This window comes from Cervus canadensis, chromosome 8 (assembly GCF_019320065.1).
Source record: "Cervus canadensis isolate Bull #8, Minnesota chromosome 8, ASM1932006v1, whole genome shotgun sequence".
NCBI classification, from domain to species: Eukaryota; Metazoa; Chordata; class Mammalia; order Artiodactyla; family Cervidae; genus Cervus; species Cervus canadensis.
In genome coordinates, this window is record NC_057393.1 from 11,943,725 (window position 1) to 11,966,966 (window position 23,242).

Sequence of the window (23,242 nt, forward strand, 5' to 3'; positions counted from 1 at the left end):
CCAGGGATCAAACCCAGGTCTTCCGCATTGCAGGCGGACTCTTTACCAGCTGAGCCACAGGGGAAACCATGAACGAAAAACTGAATATAAAATGACTTTTTAAATTACATTTTAGATTATCCTGAAATGTTACATGACAAATAATACTGTTTCTTTAAGGTTCTTCCCTCAAAGTAACTTTAGAACTGAAAAAAGTCACCTTTAAGTTACCAAAAGGTAGATTAATTATTAAAATAAGAAAAAATCAGAAGTAGTGACAAAAGGATACAAAACAACTATTCTCTGACTTAAATATTTTCAATGGCTTTATTAAGATATAATTTATATACCATAAGATTCACTGATTTTAAGTATAAACAAGCCAATGATTTTAATGAATTTATAGTTGTGCAACCATTATCACAATCCTTACATGTTTCTATGAGTCATCAGTAGACAATAAAACAATCTTCTCCCACAATGCAATTGTACACAATGAAACTCGTATTTAAACAGAAGTACCATCTAAAGGCCGTGCCCAAGAAGCAGGCCTTAAGCAGGGACCCTGCCAGGCTTCTCTTGCCTTTTCTCTAGTGCCCCTGAGGAGTGGGCCTTTCTAATGGCTTTTCAGGGAAGTACAAAAGCAATGCTGGTGATATTCCATTCATTCACACTGTAGGTATAAAAATATTTCATATCACTGAGTGTCACAGCAAAGTCTCCATAGATAGCAAGGGACCAAAATCAAACTTTTAAAATCATATACATAATACATTGTACCATTTTAAGGATCTCAAGATCCTCACCACTTTAAAAGTGGAAGAGCAGATGGTGATACTATTTTAATGAATGGGAGAGACTTGAGTGAATTGTGTCTGTAGCTGTTCAATACTAGGAGTAGTAATTCTCTTAATTACTAAACGAAGAGCCTCTATGGCTAAATAAATCAGTATTCCTGACAATTCTCTCTTCAAACTAGTTCTGAGTATACTGTGGATATATTTGCATTTTACAGTCAGATATTTCACACCCTAACAAGCTTATCTTTGTGGAGCTAATGATAAAAAATCCACCTGCCAATGCAGGAGACCTAAGAGACACAGGTTTGATCCCTGGGTCGGGAAGATCCCTTTGGGGAGGAGATGGCAACCCACTCTGGTATTCCTGCCTGGAGAATACCATGAACAGAGGAGCCTGGCGGGTTCCAGTCCATGGGGTCACAAAGAGTTGGACGCGACTAAAGCAAATTAGCACCCATGCATGCACAGTCTTCAGGACACATACCCACAGGGGATACATTCAAGGACTCTCAGCAGACGCCTGAAACTGCAGACAGAACCAAACCTTATATACACATTCTTTTGAACATTGGGGTCATTACTAAGTAAAATAAGTGTCACTTGAACACAGCACTATGATACCAACAGCCAATCTGATAACTGAACCAATTATGTGACTAAATGTGCTGGAAGCATACTGGGTGGATATGCTGGACAAAGGGATGACTCATACCCCAGGCCAGAAGACACAGAGATCTCATTGCACCACTCAGGACACCATGCAATTTACAACTTGTGAATTATTTCTGGAATTTTCCATTTAATATTTTTGGACCATGGCTGATCACAGATAACTGAAACTTCAGAAAGGGAAACTACGGACTGGTGTGGGGCAGGGGGAGGACTACTGTAGATTTTAAAGAGCTTTTTAAATCTACAAGCAATAAGTGCTGGAGAGGGTGTGGAGAAAAGGGAATCCTCTTACACTGTTGGTGGGAATGCAAACTAGTATAGCCACTATGGAGAACAGTGTGGAGATTCCTTAAAAAACTGGAAATAGAACTGCCATATGACCCAGCAATCCCACTGCTGGGCATACACACCGAGGAAACCAGATCTGAAAGAGACGTGTACCCCAATGTTCACTGCATGTTATAATAGCCAGGACATGGAAGCAACCTAGATGTCCATCAGCAGATAAATGAATAAGAAAGCTGTGGTACATATACACAATGGAATATTACTCAGCCATTAAAAAGAATATATTTGAATCAGTTCTAATGAGGTGGATGAAACTGGAGTCTATTATACAGAGTGAAGTAAGCCAGAAAGAAAAACACCAATACAGTATACTAACGCATATATATATGGAATTTAGAAAGATGGTAACGATAACTCTCTATGTGAGACAGCAAAAGAGACACAGATGTATTGAACAGTCTTTTGGACTCTGTGGGAGAGGGCGAGAGCAGGATGATATGAGAGAATGGCACTGAGACATGTAAATTATCATATGTGAAATGAATCGCCAGTCCAGGTTTGATGCATGAGACAGGGTGCTCAGGGCTGGTGCACTGGGATGACCCAGAGAGATGGGATTGGGAGGGAGGTGGGAGCGGGATTCAGTATGGGGAACACACGGATACCCATGGCAGATTCAAGTCAATGTTTTATGGCAAAATCAATACAATATTGTAAAGTAAAATAAACAGATTAATTAATTAAAAAGAAAAACACCAGAGCTTTTGTAATACATTTAGAACCTCCAGCCTTAAGCCATCTTGGGGTCTTCCTAGGTGTCGCTACTGTAGGATACATGAGAGAGGTGGGTTCAATCTCTGGGTTTGGAAAACCCTTGGAGAAGGGCATAGAAACCCAGTCCAGTATTCTTGCCTGGAGAATCCCATGGACAGAGGGGTCTGGCAGGCTACACTCCATAGGATTACACAGAGTCAGACACAACTCAAGTGACTTAGCACATTAGCCATCTTTTCAAGGTTATCTGTGTGATGATATACTATCTCCTCAATGGAGGACATTCCTACGGAGGTGATGTCTGAGTTGAAGTCAAAACTATTTCAGTAGGATAATTTGGACAGGGTCAGGGTGGGGAAAGTGAGAGGAGAGCAGTTGTTGGCAGAGTGAGCCATGTGCAAAAAGATCCCTATGACTGAGAAAACGCATTTCAGGCCTCAGTTGAGACATCACTTCCTCAGGGATGCCTTCCATCCAGGAACCCCATCCCCACCAGTCACACCCCTCTGCTATGTGCTTCACAATATCCCACATTTGTCTTCTTCAGAAGCTTAAGTTTAATGATAAAACTCTGATCAGGCAATTAATGTCTAGCTCTTGGATTTGACTCTATGCTCCTGGAAGCTTTGCATTTTGTTCACCCTGTAGCCCCCAGCATACAACAGGCACTCTATAAATATCTGTTAAATAATTATGTGCTGAATATTTTTGAATAGCCACTGAACAGGGGGATACAACAGTGAGCACAACAAACAGCCCCTGTCTTGGAGCTTATCCTCTAGAGAGGGAAGAAGAATACAAACAGAAAAGAAGAAAACAAAAAATTAATGTGTCATTACAACTGTGGTAAGATCTGACCATCATTCGGACTTCCTCCTGGACACTACAAGGAATAGAAGACAATGATTTTTCATGGAGCTTTACTTTTCCTTCATCTATTTAGCACATTACATGTTTCTTCGACTTTCTGTTCCTCATCCTAATAAATCCCAATCGATCAAAGCAGAGTCAGACACCTTCAGGCTGTCAAAGATAGACTCACTAGACGCTGGCTGAAAGTCTACCTGCCTGCAAATGTCTGGGAGAAGAGACCTTCCAAACTGAAGAAAGGCCAGTGATTCTAAATAGTTTGTTTTCTAGGCACCAGGGTTAATAGAACAATTTGAGGGGCACAGCTTGCTACAAAAGGAAGGGCCATTATCAGCAAAGGATTCTACAACCAAATAATACTTCTAAATTCTTTTCTACCACACATTTTTCTAAATGGGCACACAGCTTATAAAATATAACCTTCACTGATGCTACTAATATTTCACTTCTAAAAATATTGCTTTTATAATCCCCACCATGTCGTCTTTAGGCGACATGTTAGTATCATTAAAGTTTCAGTAAACATTAGTATTACTGGAGAAAACAGTCTAAGTTTAACATTTATTCAAAATTATATGCTCAGAACATAAGTGTTCTCTAGTGATGTTTTACCTTTAAAACTAAGGAAAAAATAATCATAATAGCCAGCATCTACTGAATGCCTACTATTATCAGAAGCCATGCTAAGCACTTAATGAGAGCTTTATTAACTTACCATAACCATATCTAGGTGGTGTCATCACCCAGCAACTGAGGCTTGGATGAATAACCTGATCCAAGGCAATCATGTGACCTCAAGGTTAGTCCAGTGCTGGGGCCAGTGCCTACCCAGTGATATTTGGGGAATGGCCTATTCCACTGTAAAATAAAAGGGCAGATGCAAAGGTGAGAATTCTCTTGGACACGCTTTTGTAGTGAGCATTCCAGAGGATGTTAGATTCCTATTATGGATTGAATTATGTTCCCTTAAAATTCATTATGTTAGAATCCTAACCCCCAGTGCTTCAGAATGTGAAACTGTTTTAAAGACTGGAATCTTTAAAGTTGTAATTAAGTTAAATGAGGTCATTAGGGTGCGCTCTAATCCCTAATGACCAGTGTCCTTATAAGAGGAAATCTGGAGACAAACACAGACAAAATAATGTGAAGATGATGTGAAGACACAAGGAGAAGATAGCCATCTACAAGCCCACAAGAGAGGCCTCAGAAGAAACCAACCCCGATGACACCTTGATCTTAAGACTTTAAGCCTCCAGAACAACAAGAAAATAAATTTGTTTAAGCCCCCAAGTTTGAGGAACTTTGCTGCGGCAGCCTAGCAAACTAATGCCGTTCCGAAGTCACGACTGCTTGATGACAGTCACAGCTCACCCACGCCGCTTTTATACTGTCAATGACAACTGTTCAAGCACACTCCTGCTCCCATCTCACCAGGCAAGAACAAAAACTCGTGCATTAATATGGAGAGAATAAGTAGGAGGGAGACAGGAGGGAGAAAGAGTTTAAGCACAGACATTTTCTTCCCCTCATCCCCTACCCCCAGAAGGTAAGATGCTCCCGTGGGAAAGTGCACTTAGAGTGATTATTTCAGTTCTAATACAGATCAGGAGCACACTGCCCAGCGGGCAAGTTGATAGTGTGGTCAAAGCAAGAGCTTAGGTGGGACACAGGGTGGGGAGGAAATAAGACATGCCCAGGACAGAGGATGAAGAAAGAGAAGGCGGCAGGAGCAAGATGGATGCGCAGAGCATGGGAGCCAGGGGTGGAGTGGTACCCAGGGTGCGGCTGCAGTTCTCTGGGTGAGGGAAAGAGCGGCAGGGGGCCCAGAAAAGAGATTTCCCTTTGTTTGTTCCCCTGTATCCTTTCCTAACAGACAAACCTTAGAAGTGATGCGGCAAGAGGGGGCAGGGCGGGGAAGAGTACAGAGATTAGGAGCGTGAAAAACTTTCCCAGCCCCGTTTACTTCTTTTTAATATTTTCTTTATTATTTTCTCTAGTTGACTCTATTCCCTCACTTTTCCCTCTTTCAAAATGTCCTACATGACAGGTATCTACCAACTTCTTTTTGGTCCAAAGAAAGGCATGAGGTACAATGAGGGAAAGTGCATGTAAACAGGGGCTGACCACAAAAGACCATAGGAAATGCTCCCACCCTCCTAATGACCATAATTTCACTGCATCAAACTCGCCAACCAGTAGCATATTTGTACATTGCTTTAGGAAATGACTTTGAGTTTGTTTGCCGAGTTCAAACCCTCCTGCTTTGACTGACTGTCCTGCTTAGAGTAGTGGGCGTGTTCGAACTTTGTGACCAGGGGAGGCCCCTGACTCAGACTGAGCCAGAAAGGGCCTCCTCCCTCCCTAGTCTTAACTAGAGAACCAGTCAATCTCCAGAAGTTATAGGGTACATCAGATGCTGGTTGGCTTGGGGGCTAAGGTCGGTCTGAGTACCACATAAAGACAGAAATTTCATCCCACAAACACAGAGAAAGCCAGAAGAAGAGAAGAATGTATAAGAGATGTACAGGGAAAAGTGACGGTCAGAGACTATCTGCCACAAAGTGTAATCTCAGATCCTGAACAAATCAACTTTTTGGTTTTGTTCCCTTGAATTCTAATAAAAACTTGTTTGCATAAACTGATAGGTTTGTATTTGCAACCAAAAGAACTGATAAAATAGTGATAATTTACTAAGCACCTTTAGGTATATCACCACACATGAGACCCACAATACCCTCAGGAAAAAAAGTGAGCAGTTATTTTTACTCTTGTTTTATAGTTTACTTCCCTGGTGGCTCAGACGGTAAAGCATCTGCCTACAATGCAGGAGACCCGGGTTTGATCCCTGGATTGGGAAGATCCTCTGGAGAAGGAAATGGCAACCCACTCCAGTACTCTTGCCTACCAGAGGAGCCTGGCAGACTACAGTCCATTGGGGTCGCAAAGACTCACACACGACTGAGCGACTTCACTTTCACCTTATAGTTTACAAGGAAGTAGCAAAATCACTGCAGATGGTGATTGCAGCCATGAAATTAAAAGACGCTTACTCCTTGGAAAGAAAGTTATGACCAACCTAGACAGCATATTAAAAAGCAGAGACATTACTTTGCCAACAAAGATCTGTCTAGTCAAGGCTATGGTTTTTCCGGTGGTCATGTATGGATATGAGAGTTGGACTGTGAAGAAAGCTGAGCGCCAAAGAATTGATGCTTTTGAACTGTGGTGTTGGAGAAGACTCTTGAGAGTTCCTTGGACTGCAAGGAGATCCAACCAGTCCATCCTAAAGGAGATCAGTCCTGGGTGTTCATTGGAAGGACTGATGCTGAAGCTGAAACTCCAATACTTTGGCCACCTCATGCCAAGAATTGACTCATTGGAAAAGACCCTGATGCTGCGAAAGATTGAAGACAGGGGAGAAGGGGACAATAGAGGATGAGATGGCTGGATGGCATCACCAACTCGATGGACATGAGTTTGAGTAAACTCCGGGAGTTGGTGATGAACAGGGAGGCCTGGTGTGCTGCGATTCATGGGGTTGCAAAGAGTCGGACACGACTGAGCAACTGAACTGAACTGAGAGAGTCTGGGGCATTGGGGGCCCCAGTGAACTAAACTCCTGGGATGCAAACCCTTGCGAAGCCCCTTCCCATGTTGGTTCTGGGTTTGCCTGTGTGACCTCCTCTGACCAATGGGATATTAGCAACCTCTAATGCAAGCAGAGGTTCGATAAGCCCTTCTACACTGGAACTTGTCACCTCAGCACCCTGAAAGGATGTCCAGGTATCCAGGAGACCAAGAGGTCCCAAAAAGAGGCCTTGTGAGATGAGCTACATGGACAGAAATGCCACATGAAGGAAAACTAAGATGCCCCAGGCAAACCCCTAGCTGAGTGCTGCCTCTCAGATGACCCTGGCCAACAGACAAAAAGGGCAGAAGAGCCATGTGTCAACCCACACAACTTGAGATACTATAAACTGTTACTGTTTTAAGGCTTCAAAACTTTTGTGGCAGTTTATTACACAGCAACAGATGAAACAGATGTTATGTAATTTCTCTCATATCTCAAAGCTCTAATAAATAAAGCTTGAGTTCAGGTCTCTTGACTCATGTCAGTGATTTATTCATTGTTTCAAGATGTAACTGAAATTGGAGAAAAATAACTCAAAAGTTTCATACGCTTCACTTAAACAATAGAAAATGAATTTTAGCTCAGAACATTCAACTGTGAAATTATCCTGTCAGCATATAAATGAATTAAAAATATACGTATGTAAATGTGGACAGGTAGGAGAGTGTGACTAAAATACTTATTAGCATGTTACACAATGTCTAAATGCTTTTCTCCTTTGTCTTGAAAGAATTTAAAACTACCAAAGACAGAATGTACAAGAACACTCACAGTGGTCTCATTTCTAATGGCAAAAAAAAAGGCCCAAAAAACAAAAATTACCCAATGATGGGAAAAAGGACAACTTATGATATAGTAATACAATAGTGAAGACAGGAACTAAAGTTTCATATATCAAAGTGGACAAATCTCAAAAGTATCCAGTTGTGTGGGTAGGGGCAACAGGTGAAAGAACACAAGTGGCTTAATAACATTTATACAAAATTTCCAAAATACAAAACTTAGCAACATATTATTTAGGGATAGATATGTAACAAAAGCAATAATGAAAATCAATGGGCTAATAAGTACAATATTCAAAATCACAGGTTCTCTTGAAGGGAAGAGACACTTGGAGAAAGGCAGCGCGAGTCCCAAAGACATGGGTTTCATTTCTTAATCTACATGGTAGATAAACGTGTTTAATTTACAACAAGTATACTGTGTATTGGTGACAAATAGCTCTTTGTGTCGATAAAATATTTAACAACTTTTTTAAATAAAAAAATTAGCAAAAGGAAATTAAGACTGTCTATGGCAGTTTGTGCTTTATATTCAGAAATCAACTTGGCTTCCAAATGCGCAATAATTTTACCTTAAAAGAATTTTTAAAAACATACAAAGGTGGCTACACTCCTGATTACACAGCAGTAATAGCAAAGCTTCCTATAGCTTTTAACTCACATTAAAATCGATAACAAAGGAAAAATATATATTTAAATTTCATGCTTAAAATATTTCAGTTAGTCCTTTTCATGACTTTTTGGGACCTGCCTATATAACACCTATCTTTTAACAAAATTCCCTCTGAACTCAGGGCACAGGTGCCTGTCCTTCCCAAGGAGGGTCTGGTGAATGAACTAAACCTTCCATCAATTTGCCTTCCCTGGACAGGATTCCTAGAAGTACCACACTGTGTACTAACCAACCCTTTCTCTTCCCTAGCCAGAGTTGACTATATAAGGAATAGACAGCTGACCAAAGCCGATCAGTCCTGGTCTGCCACCTGCCTACCTCTCCAGCCTTATTCCCACTATCTTCTCCCTCAAAACCACTGAAGTTGGTGTATCTGTCAGAGCACCTAACACAATTAACAAAGAATTATACATTTATTTCAGTGATTAATCACTAATGTCTAGTCTTCCCTCTTAAACCGAAAGCTCCATGAGGGTGGAAATAGGTCAGTTTTTGCTCACTACTGTATTTCACCAACTAACACAATTCCTGAGAGTAGGCATTTAATAAGTTGTTGGGTTTAACAGGAAGAAATGATTTTAACATTATGCCTCCTTTCTCTAAAACTTTATAGGCATCCCTTGGAGATACTGTACATTCAGTTCCAGACTAGTGCAATGAAGCAAACACAGCAATAAAACAAGTCACACAAAGTTTTTTGGTTTCCCAGTGCCTATGAAAGTTGTTTTCACCAAACTGTAGTCTACTAAGTGTGCAACGGATGTCTAAAAATGTACATACTTTAATTAAAAGTACTTCTTCACTGAACATATTGACTACCATGGAGAAAAGACAGGTTCTTCAGCAAGTGGTGCTGGAAAAGCTGGACAGCTCATGTAAATCAATGAAGTTAAAACACACCCTCACACTATACACAAAAGCAAACTCAAAATGGTTTAAGTATAAGACAACACCATAAAACTCCTTGAAGAGAACAAAGACAAAACATTCTCTGACATAAATCATACCACTGCTTTCTAAGGTCAGTCTCCCCAGGCAATAGACATAAAACCAAAAATAAACAAATGGGACTTAATCCAAACTTATAAGCTTTTGTACAACAAAGGAAGCCATAAACAAAATAAAAAGACAATCTACAGAATAGGAGAAAATATTTGCAAACCATGTTCCTGACAAGGGCTTAAATTCCAAAATACACAAACAGCTCATACAACTCAGTAACAAGAAAACAAACAACTCAATCAAAAATGGGCAAAAAATTACCTTAACATTTCTCCAGAGAAGGCATACAGATGGCCAGTCGGCACTTGAAGAGATGCTCAACAAGGCTAATTATTAGAGAAACGCAAATCAAAACAATGAGGTACCACCTCACACCAGTCAGAATGGCCATTATTAAAAAGTCTACAAATAATAAATGTTGGAGAGTGTGTGGAGAAAAGGAAACTTTCCAACACTGTTGGTGGGAATGTAAATTGGTGCAGCCACATAGAAAACAGTATGGAAGTTTCTTTAAAAACTAAAAATACAGTTGCCACATGATCCAGTAATCCCACCCCAGGGCACATATCCAGGGAAAACTATAATTTGAAAAGATACATAGCAATGTACCAAAGTTCATAGCAGCACTATTTATTTATAATAGCCAAGACATGGAAGCAACTAAACGCCCATCAACAGATGAATGGATAAAGACGACGTGGTATATAGGCAATAGAAAACTATTCAGCCTTAATGAAGAATGAAATAATGCCATTTGCAGCAACATGGATAGACCTAGAGATTATCGTAAGATAAATAAGCCAGAAAGAGAAAGACAAACACCATACGATATCACTTACCCATGGAATCTAAAATATAACACAAATGAACTTATTTACGAAATAGAGAAAGACTCATAGACTTAAAAAACAAACTTATGGTTACCAAAGGGAAGAGGAACAGGAGAGGGATGAACTAGGAGCTTGGGATTAGCAGGTACAAACTTCTATATATAAATATAAAATAGATAAGCAACAAGATCCTACTGTACTATACAAGGAACTATATTCAGTATCTTATATTAACCTATAATATAAAAGAACATGAAAGTGTGTGTGTGTGTGTGTATATATATATATATATACACATATATGCACAACTGAATCACTTTGCCGTATACCAGAAACTAACACTGTATATTAACTATCCTTCAATTAAATTGAGCCTTAAGTGAATCATAACAGTAACAAAAATCACTGATCACAAGTGATCAAAATATAAAGTTTGAAATATTTTAAGAATTACCTAAATGTGACACAGAAACATGAAATGACCAAATGCTATTGGAAAAATGGCACCAATGTATTTGTTGGACTCAGAATTGCCATAAACCTTCAATCTGTAAAATAAAACACAACATCTCAAAGGACAATAAAATGAGGGATGCCTGTATTTTTGTTTCCCTTATACAGATGAAGAGGGAAAGTTAAAATTTTACATAACCTCCTTCACCTCCTGCCTCTATAACTCAGCTCACCCGTTGCAAAGTCTAGATCACGTAGATCACGTAGTTTCAGAAAGTGGGGACTTGCAATACTAGGAACTGGAGTTTATCTCACTCACCCTTGTCAGGCTCTTTGCAGTCGCCCAGCCCCTGCAAACCTGCTTAATCATGCCTGTCCAGGTCAGGCATCCCCCTTCCCCATCTTGACCACTGTTTCTGCGTGCATGAAACCCCTTAGTTTAAACCAACCTATTAACAGCTAGTGTTGCCCACTACAGTTTGTCTATAAAAACGCTGTAATCCCTTTGTTCGGGGCTCAGAACCTGGAGTGTTAACTCCTCTGGCCCGCTGGCGTAATAAACCTGAGTTCTCCAACTCCCCGAGTGTGGTGCTTGGTCTCTTGAGTACTGGTTTCTGCAACATGGAAATATACCCACTTTGGGTAGATCCAAAATTAAGGTAAAGGAATCAAAGCCATTACAGAATCTACATTTATCCTCAAAGAAGACAATGTCATAGAATGCCACATTAAATTTGACAAGCTTAAAGAGTTTACAGAAACATACCTGAATGAAGCTGAATTTTTCCAATAACACCTTCTACCAACCCCAAACAAATGGGATTCCAGGCAAGAAGCAGATCGGTAGCTAAAATAAAATAAGAAGCAGTCATGAGAAAATATTCATTGGAAAACATTAAAACAGTATCTTTATAGAGAACAAACTAGTGGTTACCAGTGGGGAGAGGGAAAGGAGAAGGGACAAGATAAAGATGAGGGAAGGGGAGGTACAAACTACTGGGTGTAAGATGGGCTCAAGGATGTATTATGTAACACAACACAAGGAATATAACCAATATTTCCTGATAACTGTAAATGGAAAGTAACCTTTAACACTGTATAAAAATAAAAAAATTTAAAAAGAAATGTCACAGAAAAGTCACAAGATGATTTAAAAAACAGTCTTTAGCAATGTATTAAAAAATGATCAGCAACCCCAAAGAGCAGGTATCAACACCCAGAACTGAATACAATACTAGCAAGCCATTGTAGAGAAGCATTAAATCCGAGGCCTGAGTAAGTCCTCTAACATAAGGACAGTTATGGGGAGATAACTGACATTCTAAAACTCTACTTGGATGGGAGGCAGTACTTTGGCGCCCTGCAGTGGAGGAAGGAGGCTGGTACAATATAAGAGGGCAAAGAGAGGAGTTATCCAAGGTCCTACTGCCAGAGCCAGTCTCAGATCCAAAGACAAGGCCTGAGAACCCCCCCCAGAGATGTCCACTTACTGAATCACACTCTGGAAAATCTCCTTTCCCGAAGAAGCTAACACCAAACAAAGAAATTCGGAAGGCGAGTTCTCTTTCATGTGACTTCTACGGCAGCAACAACAGGAGTCACCTCTGTTCACACTGAGTGCCTACTATGTGTCAGGCATCAGTCAGGGTTTCTCACCTCAACCACAGAACCAGACAATGACCTGGATGACTGCATTCTCAATTCTCCCAAGGATGGCAGATCATTTGTACCATTCTAGACACACAGACGAGAAGCTAATTCATTACACACAATAGATGCCTGAGGACGTTAGGGCTGAATTCTGTTGTGGAACCCAGGCTACAAAAGGCTGTTATACCCATGGAGATAAAGGTAACGTTAGTGGTGGCTCAATAGCAGGAAAAGATTAGCAAGAATGAAAACAATATTTCTCTTAGCAGAAATTTTAAATTACATTTTAATTATTACCATTTAAATTCTATTTTAATGAAACGTATAATCAATCTGTAACTCATGTGCGTAATTACAGAAGACTTAATAGTCTCCAAATTCATTTGAGTTTTGACTATTGTATCTTAAACATCTTTGTTATTAATGATATATTCAGTGGGAGGCAAAAAAAAAGTTGACTTCTGTTTTTATTGCAAGAATTAAAGTAAAATAGAGAATTAATTTTTTAAAGGCTATTATACATACTATCATTTCTAATCCTGATAACTCTAGCAGTTAGGTATTAGGAGTCCCAAATTACAGATGAGGACATGGAGCCTTAGAAAAGCAAAGTGGCCATATCACACAATGGGCCAAGGACAGAGCTGCAATTCAAAGCCAGGTCTGCACCTCATGGCCTGTGCTCTTAACCGTCCAAATACAGTGCCTCCCTCAGAATCTATACATATATGAAACTAATCAATAAGATAATATTTACATTTTAAGTAACATGCATTCTTATTATAAAGTAATACACTATAAGATTGGAAAAAATACTTTTATCACTTCCATCCTGTCACCCAGAGATATTATTTTGCTACATTTCACATCATATATCTGTGTGCATATCCAACTGCAATATTGTTAATACAGCACTATATGCTAACTTTTTCTTATAATATTTCATGAGTATTTTCTAACACCCTTAAAATTCTTCAAATTTATAACTTCACAGATGTCTAATTTTCCATTTAAGGAAGCACTTTCTCACTCTTGGGCATTTAAGTCATTTCCAGTTTTTCCCTATTATAATAAAAAATGCTGTGATAAATGATGAACATCATGCAAGTATTTTATTTGCTCACTAATTAATAGCTTTAGGACAAATTCTTAGGGATGAAATCAGTAGGTGAAAACTTAAAAAAAAATTAAAGCTTTCAATACTATCTACAAAGGTTAAAGACCAAGTTAGATTTCTGCCAGAAGCATATGAAAATGCTTCTTATGTTTGCCATCATTTAGAATTTCTTTGTAAATTTTGCTATTTTGATGGCATCCATTGCCTAAATGATGTTTCTTTTCATTGCTGGTAAGATTAAACATTTAATTATAAAACTGGCTGCTTATGGTTCTTCTTCTATGATTTCCTTATTCAGATTGTCTAAGAATTTTTTTTTATGTTCTTTATGGATTTATGAGTTTTTATATTAAGGACACCAACTCTGACATGTTTGTAAATACTTTCAATTTCAATTTTAAATTTTTATAAAAATCATTTTCAATATCCATCATTTTTTCACTTATTATTTTATCAATTTGTTCCTTAGTGGTAGTAGTGTCAGTCGCTCAGTTGTGTCTGACTCTTTGCGACCCCATGGACTGTGGCCTGCTGGGCTCCTCTGTCCGTGGGATTCTCCAGGCAAAAATACTGGAGTGGGTTGCCATTTCCTTCTCCAGAGGATCTTCCTGACCCAGGGATCGAACCCAAGTCTCCTGCATTGCAGACAGATTCTTTACCATCTGAGCTACAGGGAAGATCACTAAGTTGTTCCTTACCTGTTATCAATAATTTATTAATTTCCCCTCTTTGTTATTTTATAAAAATCTAACCCTAACTCTGGAATTCATGTTGGTGTATAAACTAGAAGGATCCTGATTTCTTTTCAAATAACCAGAATCCCTGTCAGGCAGGCCACATCTCAACCTCTGCCAACACTGATGCCCCTGCTAAGGAAAGAGCTCCAGCTCCTCATAATCTCACCCTGACCCCAGATGAACAAGCACAGTTGCAAGGATTCTATCCCTCAGGTATCAAATGAGCTCGAGGAATATGGAGGAGGATGAGAAGTCAGAGCTAAAGCAGTCATGGGCGGTTACACAGAGGAAGTGGAACTTCAAGCATAAGGAAATCAGAAAGAATGATGTGGCAGAAAGAAAGTACAAGGTTTGTTTTGGAATCCATCCCTTCACTGGGGAAATACTTATCAGGTACATTTCAGGAACCAGGCACTGAGAAGATATAAAAATAAAGGAGCAAACAATATAGATCAGAAAACCAAGGAGTACGGTAGGTATGGTAGAGATCTTCATTGGGAAGACTGGAAAAAGTACACTGAGGCCAATAAGGAGAGACTTGAATAAAAGACTAATTAAGGAACCTTACTTCCTGGAGGCCTGGGCAGGCAAATAATAACAAAAGTAAAACAAGGCTGCAGCCAGGGATTAGCTGACAGCATTGAAAGGAGGTGGAGACTACAAACAGGGAAAGGAGCTAGATGGTTATTTACTTATTACAAGAGTGTTGGCTTGAAAGGATATGGTAGTTGGGGAGCAGGGTGGGCAGTAGGTGAAGAAAGTACAGAGGAGATTAACATGAAACACCTTAAAGGAAGCTACACAAAGGACAGGAAGAGGGTAAACTTACAAATGACAGTGAAACAGCTCTCCTCTTTAGAGAGGGATAAGATGAGGACAGAGATGAGTAAGAAAGAGCAAGGCACAAAAAGCAGGGTATATAGTAGCTGGGAGAAAAGGTGGGTGAAAACCTCTTAACTCAATAATACCCTTTTGCACCTATGGCATTTTGAACCATTTGACTATATCAGCCATTGAAGAACATTAAAATTTCACTTAAAAAAAAACAAAAAAACTATATTTTGTGGTCTAACTGACTAAAAATAACAATCACTGATAATCTTTGAGATCCAAAGAGAGAACCAGTTAAGTTCATTAAGACTGAGTTCATGATGGGATGGTCAAGGGGAAATGTCTAGGTATAAGAACCAGAGGAGATACTAAAGGAGGAAAAGAAAACAAAAGAAAATGAAATCAAAAGTACAGATATAAGCGTTAACCCGGGGAGGGGGCGGGGGGCGGGATATTACTTTTTACTAAGTCTGGAAGAAAAGATGAAAAGGCTAAATATAGAAATGGAGCTGAGAAGCAGATGCATGTATCGAATGGCCTTGACTCAGTAAAAATAGGAGTCAAAGTCATCTTTTCTATCGCAGGGGGAAGGACAGGCAGAACAAGAGGAGCACCAGATGCTAGGCGTGGTGAGGAGAATCCAGAAAGTCAGTTTGTAAATGTTATGTGTGTACTTGAAAAGCATGTATATTTGCTTAGTGTTTTCAAGAAAAAGGGCATCAATTCAATCCAGTAGTGGGTCATTTTATCAGTTTTGTACAAAGAGATCAGCACTAACAGCAATGAAACAGAAAACAGAAAAACTGCACCTCGTAGAAACATTTCACAATGTTTCTGGTACATACATACATATGTGTCTGCTCAGGTCAGAATTTTAAAAGTATTTCTTACTTCAAACATGAATACACTATTAAACTCTGGGGTAAGGGCTCATTGTCAACTTTGTCATTTTATTCAACTGCTCTATGTACTTGCTAATTATTTGACTGCTTAGCCTAGTATTGACAGTTTGAGAGGGTGTTTTGTTTTGTTTTTTTAAATCTCATGCTTTATGTATTCCCCCGTCCCGTTTTTCCTCTGTAATTTTTGCGTTATATGTTTTGAAACTAGGTTGTCAGGCACATACAGATTCAGAATTATCATATCTTCCTGGTGAACTGCTCTGTTCATCAGGATGTAATAACTGCCTTTATTTCAAATAATGCTCTTTTGCCCTAAAGTCTAGTTTGTCTAACTAAGATCAATATTGTAAAAGAAATATATCAGGCATTAAAAAAAATAGGTACATACAACACAGAACACTGTTAACCCAATCATATTACTTCTCCTACATCCCACAGCCTGAGAAACAAGTCCAAATTCCTTGGAAAAGCTTGCAAGGCTGTGCATGGGTTGCTCCTGTCTACCCTCTTCCTGCCTCCCCACCCCCAGCATCCTTCATCTTCCAGAAGTGTCCGAGGGCTGGGCCTGGAATGCTGCTCCCCACCCACTTCAGCCTGCTTTTCATTCCTGACTCAGAACAAGGGTCACCGGTGTTCCCTGACACATTCCCCACTCCACCCACCCAGCAGAGCTGATCAGGCTCTCTTTTGTGAGCCCCCTGGACCATGCTCATATACCCATCTTGACTTATCATTTTGGTTTAATGCACCTAATTACTGATTTGCCTGTCTCTCTGACTGAACAGGAAGCTCATCGAGAACAGAAAATTCATTGAGACCTGGTCTCATTCAGCTTTATGTCCCAGGTGCATGATACATACACCACAGGCTTCAAAATGCTGAACGGACAACTGAACATATGACTCAGAATGAAAAAGTAGGTTGGAGTCAGATAATTTGCATTGATAACACTAGAAGGGTTCAGTATCTGAAGTGGCAAAGTGAAAGTCATCTGCAGTATTTCAAACAAACATAATCATGGCTGGCAGAGGTTAAAGTGTCCGATACTAACTACCCATATTGTGAAAACCGAAACCCCCTTTCTCACTCTCACTCCAGTGCTCTATCATACCTCTAATACCATAAGCTTCCCTACCAGGTGTAATTACTCAGATATGACACTCTCATTTTAAAATTATATGGAGTCTTCCAGCTCACCACCATCATTCCAGCTGCACAAGCCAGAACCTGGGAGACATTCAAAATGCTTTTCTTCCTCACCAAGTCCTGTTGACTCCACCTCCTCATATCTGATGTTTCACTTCTCTCCAGCCCCACTGCTGCTGTCCTTGTTGAGGACCGAGACCTCCACCATCTGGGTCATGAGAAAAGCCCTGGGGAGCCTCACAGCCAGCAGATTGTTTAATACATAACAGGCACTCACATATTTACTGAATGCAGTGAAGACTCTAAAATGGTTTGGTATGGTAAGGCCCTAAGGTAAAAGGCAGGAAGCTGTAAGAATAAGGCTGAAAAACCAACAGGGAACAACTCAGGAGCACCACAGACAGTAAATTCAGGAGCCATTTCCTCCAGAGAGGGCAGATTTGCATGTGAGATTAAACTTTAGGGCCACTATGTAGAGAGTAGACCCAAAGGGGCAATCCTAAAGCTGGAGATCCAGATGACAGGGGTGTGCACAGTCTGGAAATGAAAGGCTGGACAGAGTCAAGAGAGTCTACATGATGAGGACACAACCTTCGTTCCATGTCCCGAGAGAAAAGTCCTACTAGCTCTACTGCAGTCTCAGAACCCCTTTCAATTTTAGGTTCCTCTTTCATAAGCAGGAATCCATCTAACTTACAGGACTTTCATGAGGATTAAATGAAAGAATTATGTGAAAGTACCCAGCACAATGTCTGGCACATAAATGTTCAATAACTTTTACCTCAAGTTGGGAAATGTATATGCATTTAAAATTCCAGGTCCCTACCACTCAATCAATCTCTCTGTAGATTTTTATATCAAGGGTCTACATATGGCTTTTTTTTAAAGGAAAGGATATTTAAAAAAAAAAACTTCAATAATTTTTTTTGCATTAAAATTTATGGTAAGGCCATAATCCATAAAGGCTTTCTGAGACTAATAAAGGTTTTATGAAATATCTCAATGCTTATATATGCCCCCAAAATTCTGTTTCTTCAGAATGTGAAACAGATACAGGGCTCTGATGCAGCTCAAAATTAGGCATGCAGTCTCAGTCCTAGCAACCCAATTCAGGTCCAAATGGCAAATCAAGCATGACTGCCAGCTTCCTCCCCTCCCCAAAGTCCCTTACACTGGAGAGGAAAAATCTGAGGGAGAGTCTAAACAAAGGTTGAAACATTGCTTGGGAAAAAGACACAGACATCAGTTCAGTCGCTCAGTTGTGCCCAACTCTTTGCGACCCCATGGACTGTAGCATGCCAGACCTCCCTGTCCATCACCAACTTCCGGAGTTTACTCAAACTCATGTCCATTGAGTCAGTGATGCCATCCAACCATCTCATCCTCTGTCGTCCCCTTATCCTCCCACCTTCAATCTTTCCCAGCATCAGGGTATTTTCTGATGAGTCGGTTCTTCAAATCAGGTTGCCAAAGTACTGGAGTTTCAGCTTCAGCATCATTCCTTCCAATGAATATTGAGGACCGATCTTTAGGATGGACTGCTTGGATCTCCTTGCTGTCCAAGGGACTCTCAAGAGTCTTTTCCAACACCACAGTTCAAAAGTATCAATTATTCAGTGCTCAGCTTTCCTTATAGTCCAACTCTCACATCCATACATGAATACTGGAAAAACCATAGCTTTGACTAGACAGACCTTTGTTGGCAAAGTAATATCTCTGCTTTTTAATATGTGACAGACATCAGTAGACTTCAGTTATATATGTGAAAATAACTACTGGTCTGAAGTTCTGAGAAACAACACAAGAATGAAAAACAGGATGGGTAACTTTTAATCAGCAACAGAAAGACATCTGAAAAAATTCACACCATCCAAAAAACAAAAAATAAATAAATAAATAAAACAAAATTCATACTACCCAGTGGAACACAGCAAAAGGTGATAGAACAACAAAAAAAAAAAAAGACTGAGAAAAAGCACGATAAATGGAAAAGATGAATAAAAGGCAGCATTGTTGTTATTAATTATAATAAATGTATTTCAACTTACCAATTTCAACTTACCAATTAAAAGATTCCTAAGTCTCAAAAAGAAGACTATCAAGTCTCAATTTTTCTATCAATTTAATTCTAGTCTATTTTGTTTACAGAATATACTTTTCAAAAGAAGGGTTAGGAAGCAATACATTTGTTGCAGCAGATCAATTACACAGCTGTTGTTTGTGGAAGGATGGGATACATGCCTGCAGCCTAGCACAGGGTTTGACGCACAACAGGGACTCATTCAACAGTTACTGAACCAGATAAATAGGTGAATAGAAACAAGCATGAGAGAGTGAACTGGAAATCTTCTCCCACCAATCGCTTATTCTCTTTGACTTTTAATAAGACTAACATCTTAAGTTTTTTTTTTTTTTTTTTTTAACATCTTAAGTTTTTACTGTTTTAAAAGACAGTCCCTCAACATTGTTCTTGATTAGAGAAACGCAAATCAAAACTACAATGAGGTATCATCTCACACTGGTCAGAATGGCCATCACCAAAAAATCTACAAACAATAAACACTGAAGAGGATGTGGAGAAAAGGGGACCCTCTGCACTGTGGGTGGGAATGCAAATTGATACAGTCACTATGGAGAACAGAATGGATATTCCTTAACAAACTAAGTATAAAACTACCAAATGACCCAGCAATCCCACTACTGAGAATATACCCTGAAAAAAACCACAATTCTAAAATATACGTGTACCCCAATGTTCATTGCGGAAGGATTTACAATAGCCAGGACACGGAAGCAACCTATATGTCCATCGACAGATGAATGGATAAAGCAGTTATGGTACATACATACAAAGGAATATCACTCAGCCATAAAAGGAAATGAATTTGAGTCAGTTAAACTGAGATTGATGAACCTAAACCCGTTATACAGAGTAAAATAAGTCAGAAAGAGAGAAAATAAATATATACGGAATCTAGAAAAATGTTACTGGTGAACCTATTTGCAGGGCAGAGATACGGACACAGATATAGAGAACAGATTTGTGAACACAGTAGCGGAAGGAAAAGATGGAACAAATGAAGAGAGTACCACTGAAATATATACATTATCATGTGTAAAACAGAAAGCCAGTGGGAAGATTCTCTGTGACAACAAAGGGTGAGATGGGGGAGTGGGAGGGAGGCTCAAGCTGTACTTATAGCTGCTTCACACTGCTGTACAAGAGAAATCAATACAACATCGTAAAGCAATTATCCTCCAATTAAAAATAAATATTAAAAAACAAGAAAAGTCCCAAAACACAAGTCTCTGCTAGGTGGGCACTCTTAATAATAAAAGAATTCTCTTTCAATAAATATAATAAATAATGAACATGTGATTTCTCACAATGAAAGACAACTAAAATTTGGGAAACTTTAAATTATGTTAAAATCTCTAAGAAGTGCTCACAGTTTCTCACGCCAATAAAGAGACAAGAGACAAGCCAGTGGAGGAAGGCCTGAAGCAGGCTACATAACTGGCACAAGAAGGGAGGCTAAGTGTGTCTATTTGAGCTGCTATGACTTTACGCCTGGTACAGTGTCTGACACACAGACACTTCAAAATGTGTGTAGTTTTTAATCTGTTACTAAGGAAATAAAAATAAAAGCACTAGCAGAGTGTTCACATAGAGACCAGTATAAACCATATTGGTCTAAGCATATGTAGTACTTCAGTTCAGTTGCATCCAACTCTTTTCGACCCCATGGACTGCATGTAGTAATTTAGATATGCTTATTAATGGACACCCTGTCACCATTATTAATGGTTACTCCGGAGGCAGAAGACATGGGAATGGCAGGGAAAATGGCCAGTGGGCTTGTCCTTCCACAAAGAACAGCCAGGTAATTGATCTGCTCCAACAAATGTACTGCCTTCTAATCCTTCCTTCAAAAGGCATATTCCAACATGGCATGCAATTTCAAAAGAGAAACATTTGAAGTTTGCAAAAAGGTTTTAAATTTTAGGATTATCAAAATTACCTAGCAAAGAGTAGAGTTGCTTACAAATTACAAAAGCATAGGGTTTGAGAAATAACGCCAAATTTTAATTAGAGAAATCATTAAAGGAACATACACCCAAAGACATAAGTATTTCATCATAAGCTCAATTGTCTGACCCATTAGGTCAACATTTCCACTCTTATTTCAGATCCCATTTGGCAGTACATGGCTTCTATTTTCATATGCCATCCTCTTCCTGGTATACAGAAAACAAGTGATTAAGTACTGTGTGCTTGCAGAGAGCATGAGTCACTCATTCCAAGAGCCATAACTGATGTTGCTCCCTGAGCCCAAGAACAACCCTGGGTTTTGCACAGCTGCTGAAGTTTATAGGCAGTTTCTCTTGTGTCAAAAAAAAAAAAAAAGGTCCAAGGTTTGCATATATAATCTGACCCAAGTTTCATTTCCTGCTAAAGACAAACAGTATTATTGCTCTGAAAAGGCAATTACCAACACCAAAATCAAACGGATGAGGGAAAGGGTTCTACAATGAGGAACTAGAAGTTCTAGTAGTTAGCTCATCCATACTTTAATTCTCAAAATTTAATTAGGCCAGAAGAAAAGGTTAAGGAATAATTTGATTCAGCTGCCTTCTTATAAATGCAAAATTTGATATACATTTCTCTCAACTCTAACAGTAATTATTTTTCCAGCATTCAGCAAGCTAAAGAGCTAATCCAATTTAGAAGTTCTAGCAGCTGCTGCTTTCCCAGTGTGAACTCCAGCTCAATGGCCCTGGATCCTGGCCATCATTGTCATCATCTGGGAGCTTTATAAATACTGATACCTGGGCCCCACACCTGGAGAGTCTGACTCTGTTGGTCAGGGTGGGGCCCAGGCATAGGTATTTTGTAAATTTCTTCCAGATGATTCTAAGGTAAGCCAGGTTGACAATTATAGGTCAAACTGATTATAGGCTATTAGTTGCACTCTGCATTAGTAGCTTAGTTTTATCCTACCAGTCTGATTTAAAGATGATGCCTGTCCATGTACAGCTTTGAACTATTTTCATAAAATTAAGTACCATAAACTGCAGAAAGTGCTCATAATACAGTGAACTGGCAAAAGTTGGTTAAGCTAGTATAAAAAAAAAAATACATTTAAAAAGATAACCCTAAGGGAAAAATAGAAAAGAAAAAAAAAAAATCTCAAAACAGTTAAAAGATGAGATACATACCCAGAAAAGGGATCCTAAGAATTTCTAAACTTCTCCATTAAAACAGGGATTTAATAATTACAGTGCAGCAACAGGGCTACAAAGTTTTGATCATATTTGGAAGTGTTTTTTTGGGCAGAAGTTCTAAACAGACACATCTCCAAAGAAGACATACAGATGACCAACAGACATGTGAATAGATCCTTAACATCACTAATTATTAGAGAACTACAAACCAAAACTATAAGAAGGTATACCACCTCACACAGGTCAGAATGGCCATCATTAAAAAGTCTACAAATAACAAATGTTGGAGAGGGTGTGGAGAAAAGAGAACCCTCTTACACTGTTGATTGAAATGTAAACTGGAGCAACTATTACAGAAAACAACATGGAGGTTCCTCAAAAAACTAAAACTAAAGTTGCTATATGATCCAGTAAGCCACTCCTGGGCATACATCCTGACACAACTATAATCCGAAGGGCAGCAGTACTATTTACAATACCCAAGACATGGAAACAAACTAAACGCCTATTAACAGATGAATGGTTAAAAAAAGATGTGGTATATATATAAATACCACGGACTAGGACATGGATGGACTTAGAGATTATCATACTAAGCAATATCAGTCAGAAAGAGAAAGATAACACAAATACCATATGACATCACTTATATGTGGAATCTAAAATACAACACAAATAAACAAATCTATGAAACAGAAATAGACTCCAACACAGAGAAAAGACTTGTGGTTGCCAGAGGAGGGGTGGAAAAAGGAAGCACTGGGGGTTTGGAATTAGCAAATATAAACTAACATATGCATGCATGCGGTCGTGCTAAGTCGCTTCAGTCATGTCTGACTCTGTGCGACCCTATGGACTGTAGCCTGCCAGGCTCCTCTG

The 23,242-nt window shown here is 39.2% G+C and overlaps 1 protein-coding gene across 4 annotated transcripts in view; it reads right to left on the reverse strand.

Annotated features, from left to right (window-relative positions):
• The window catches only part of INPP5F (inositol polyphosphate-5-phosphatase F), an 88,419-nt gene that overhangs the window by 54,112 nt on the left and 11,065 nt on the right, over window positions 1-23,242 (reverse strand). For 3 of the 4 annotated variants that reach the window (XM_043475290.1, XM_043475291.1, XM_043475293.1), the window contains exon 2: window positions 11,521-11,601. In XM_043475290.1, coding sequence (XP_043331225.1) covers window positions 11,521-11,601 — 81 coding nt within the window. Of the gene's footprint in view, window positions 1-4,098; window positions 4,242-11,520; window positions 11,602-23,242 lie in introns of those variants that run through there. The other variant, XM_043475292.1, reaches the window with a different exon arrangement.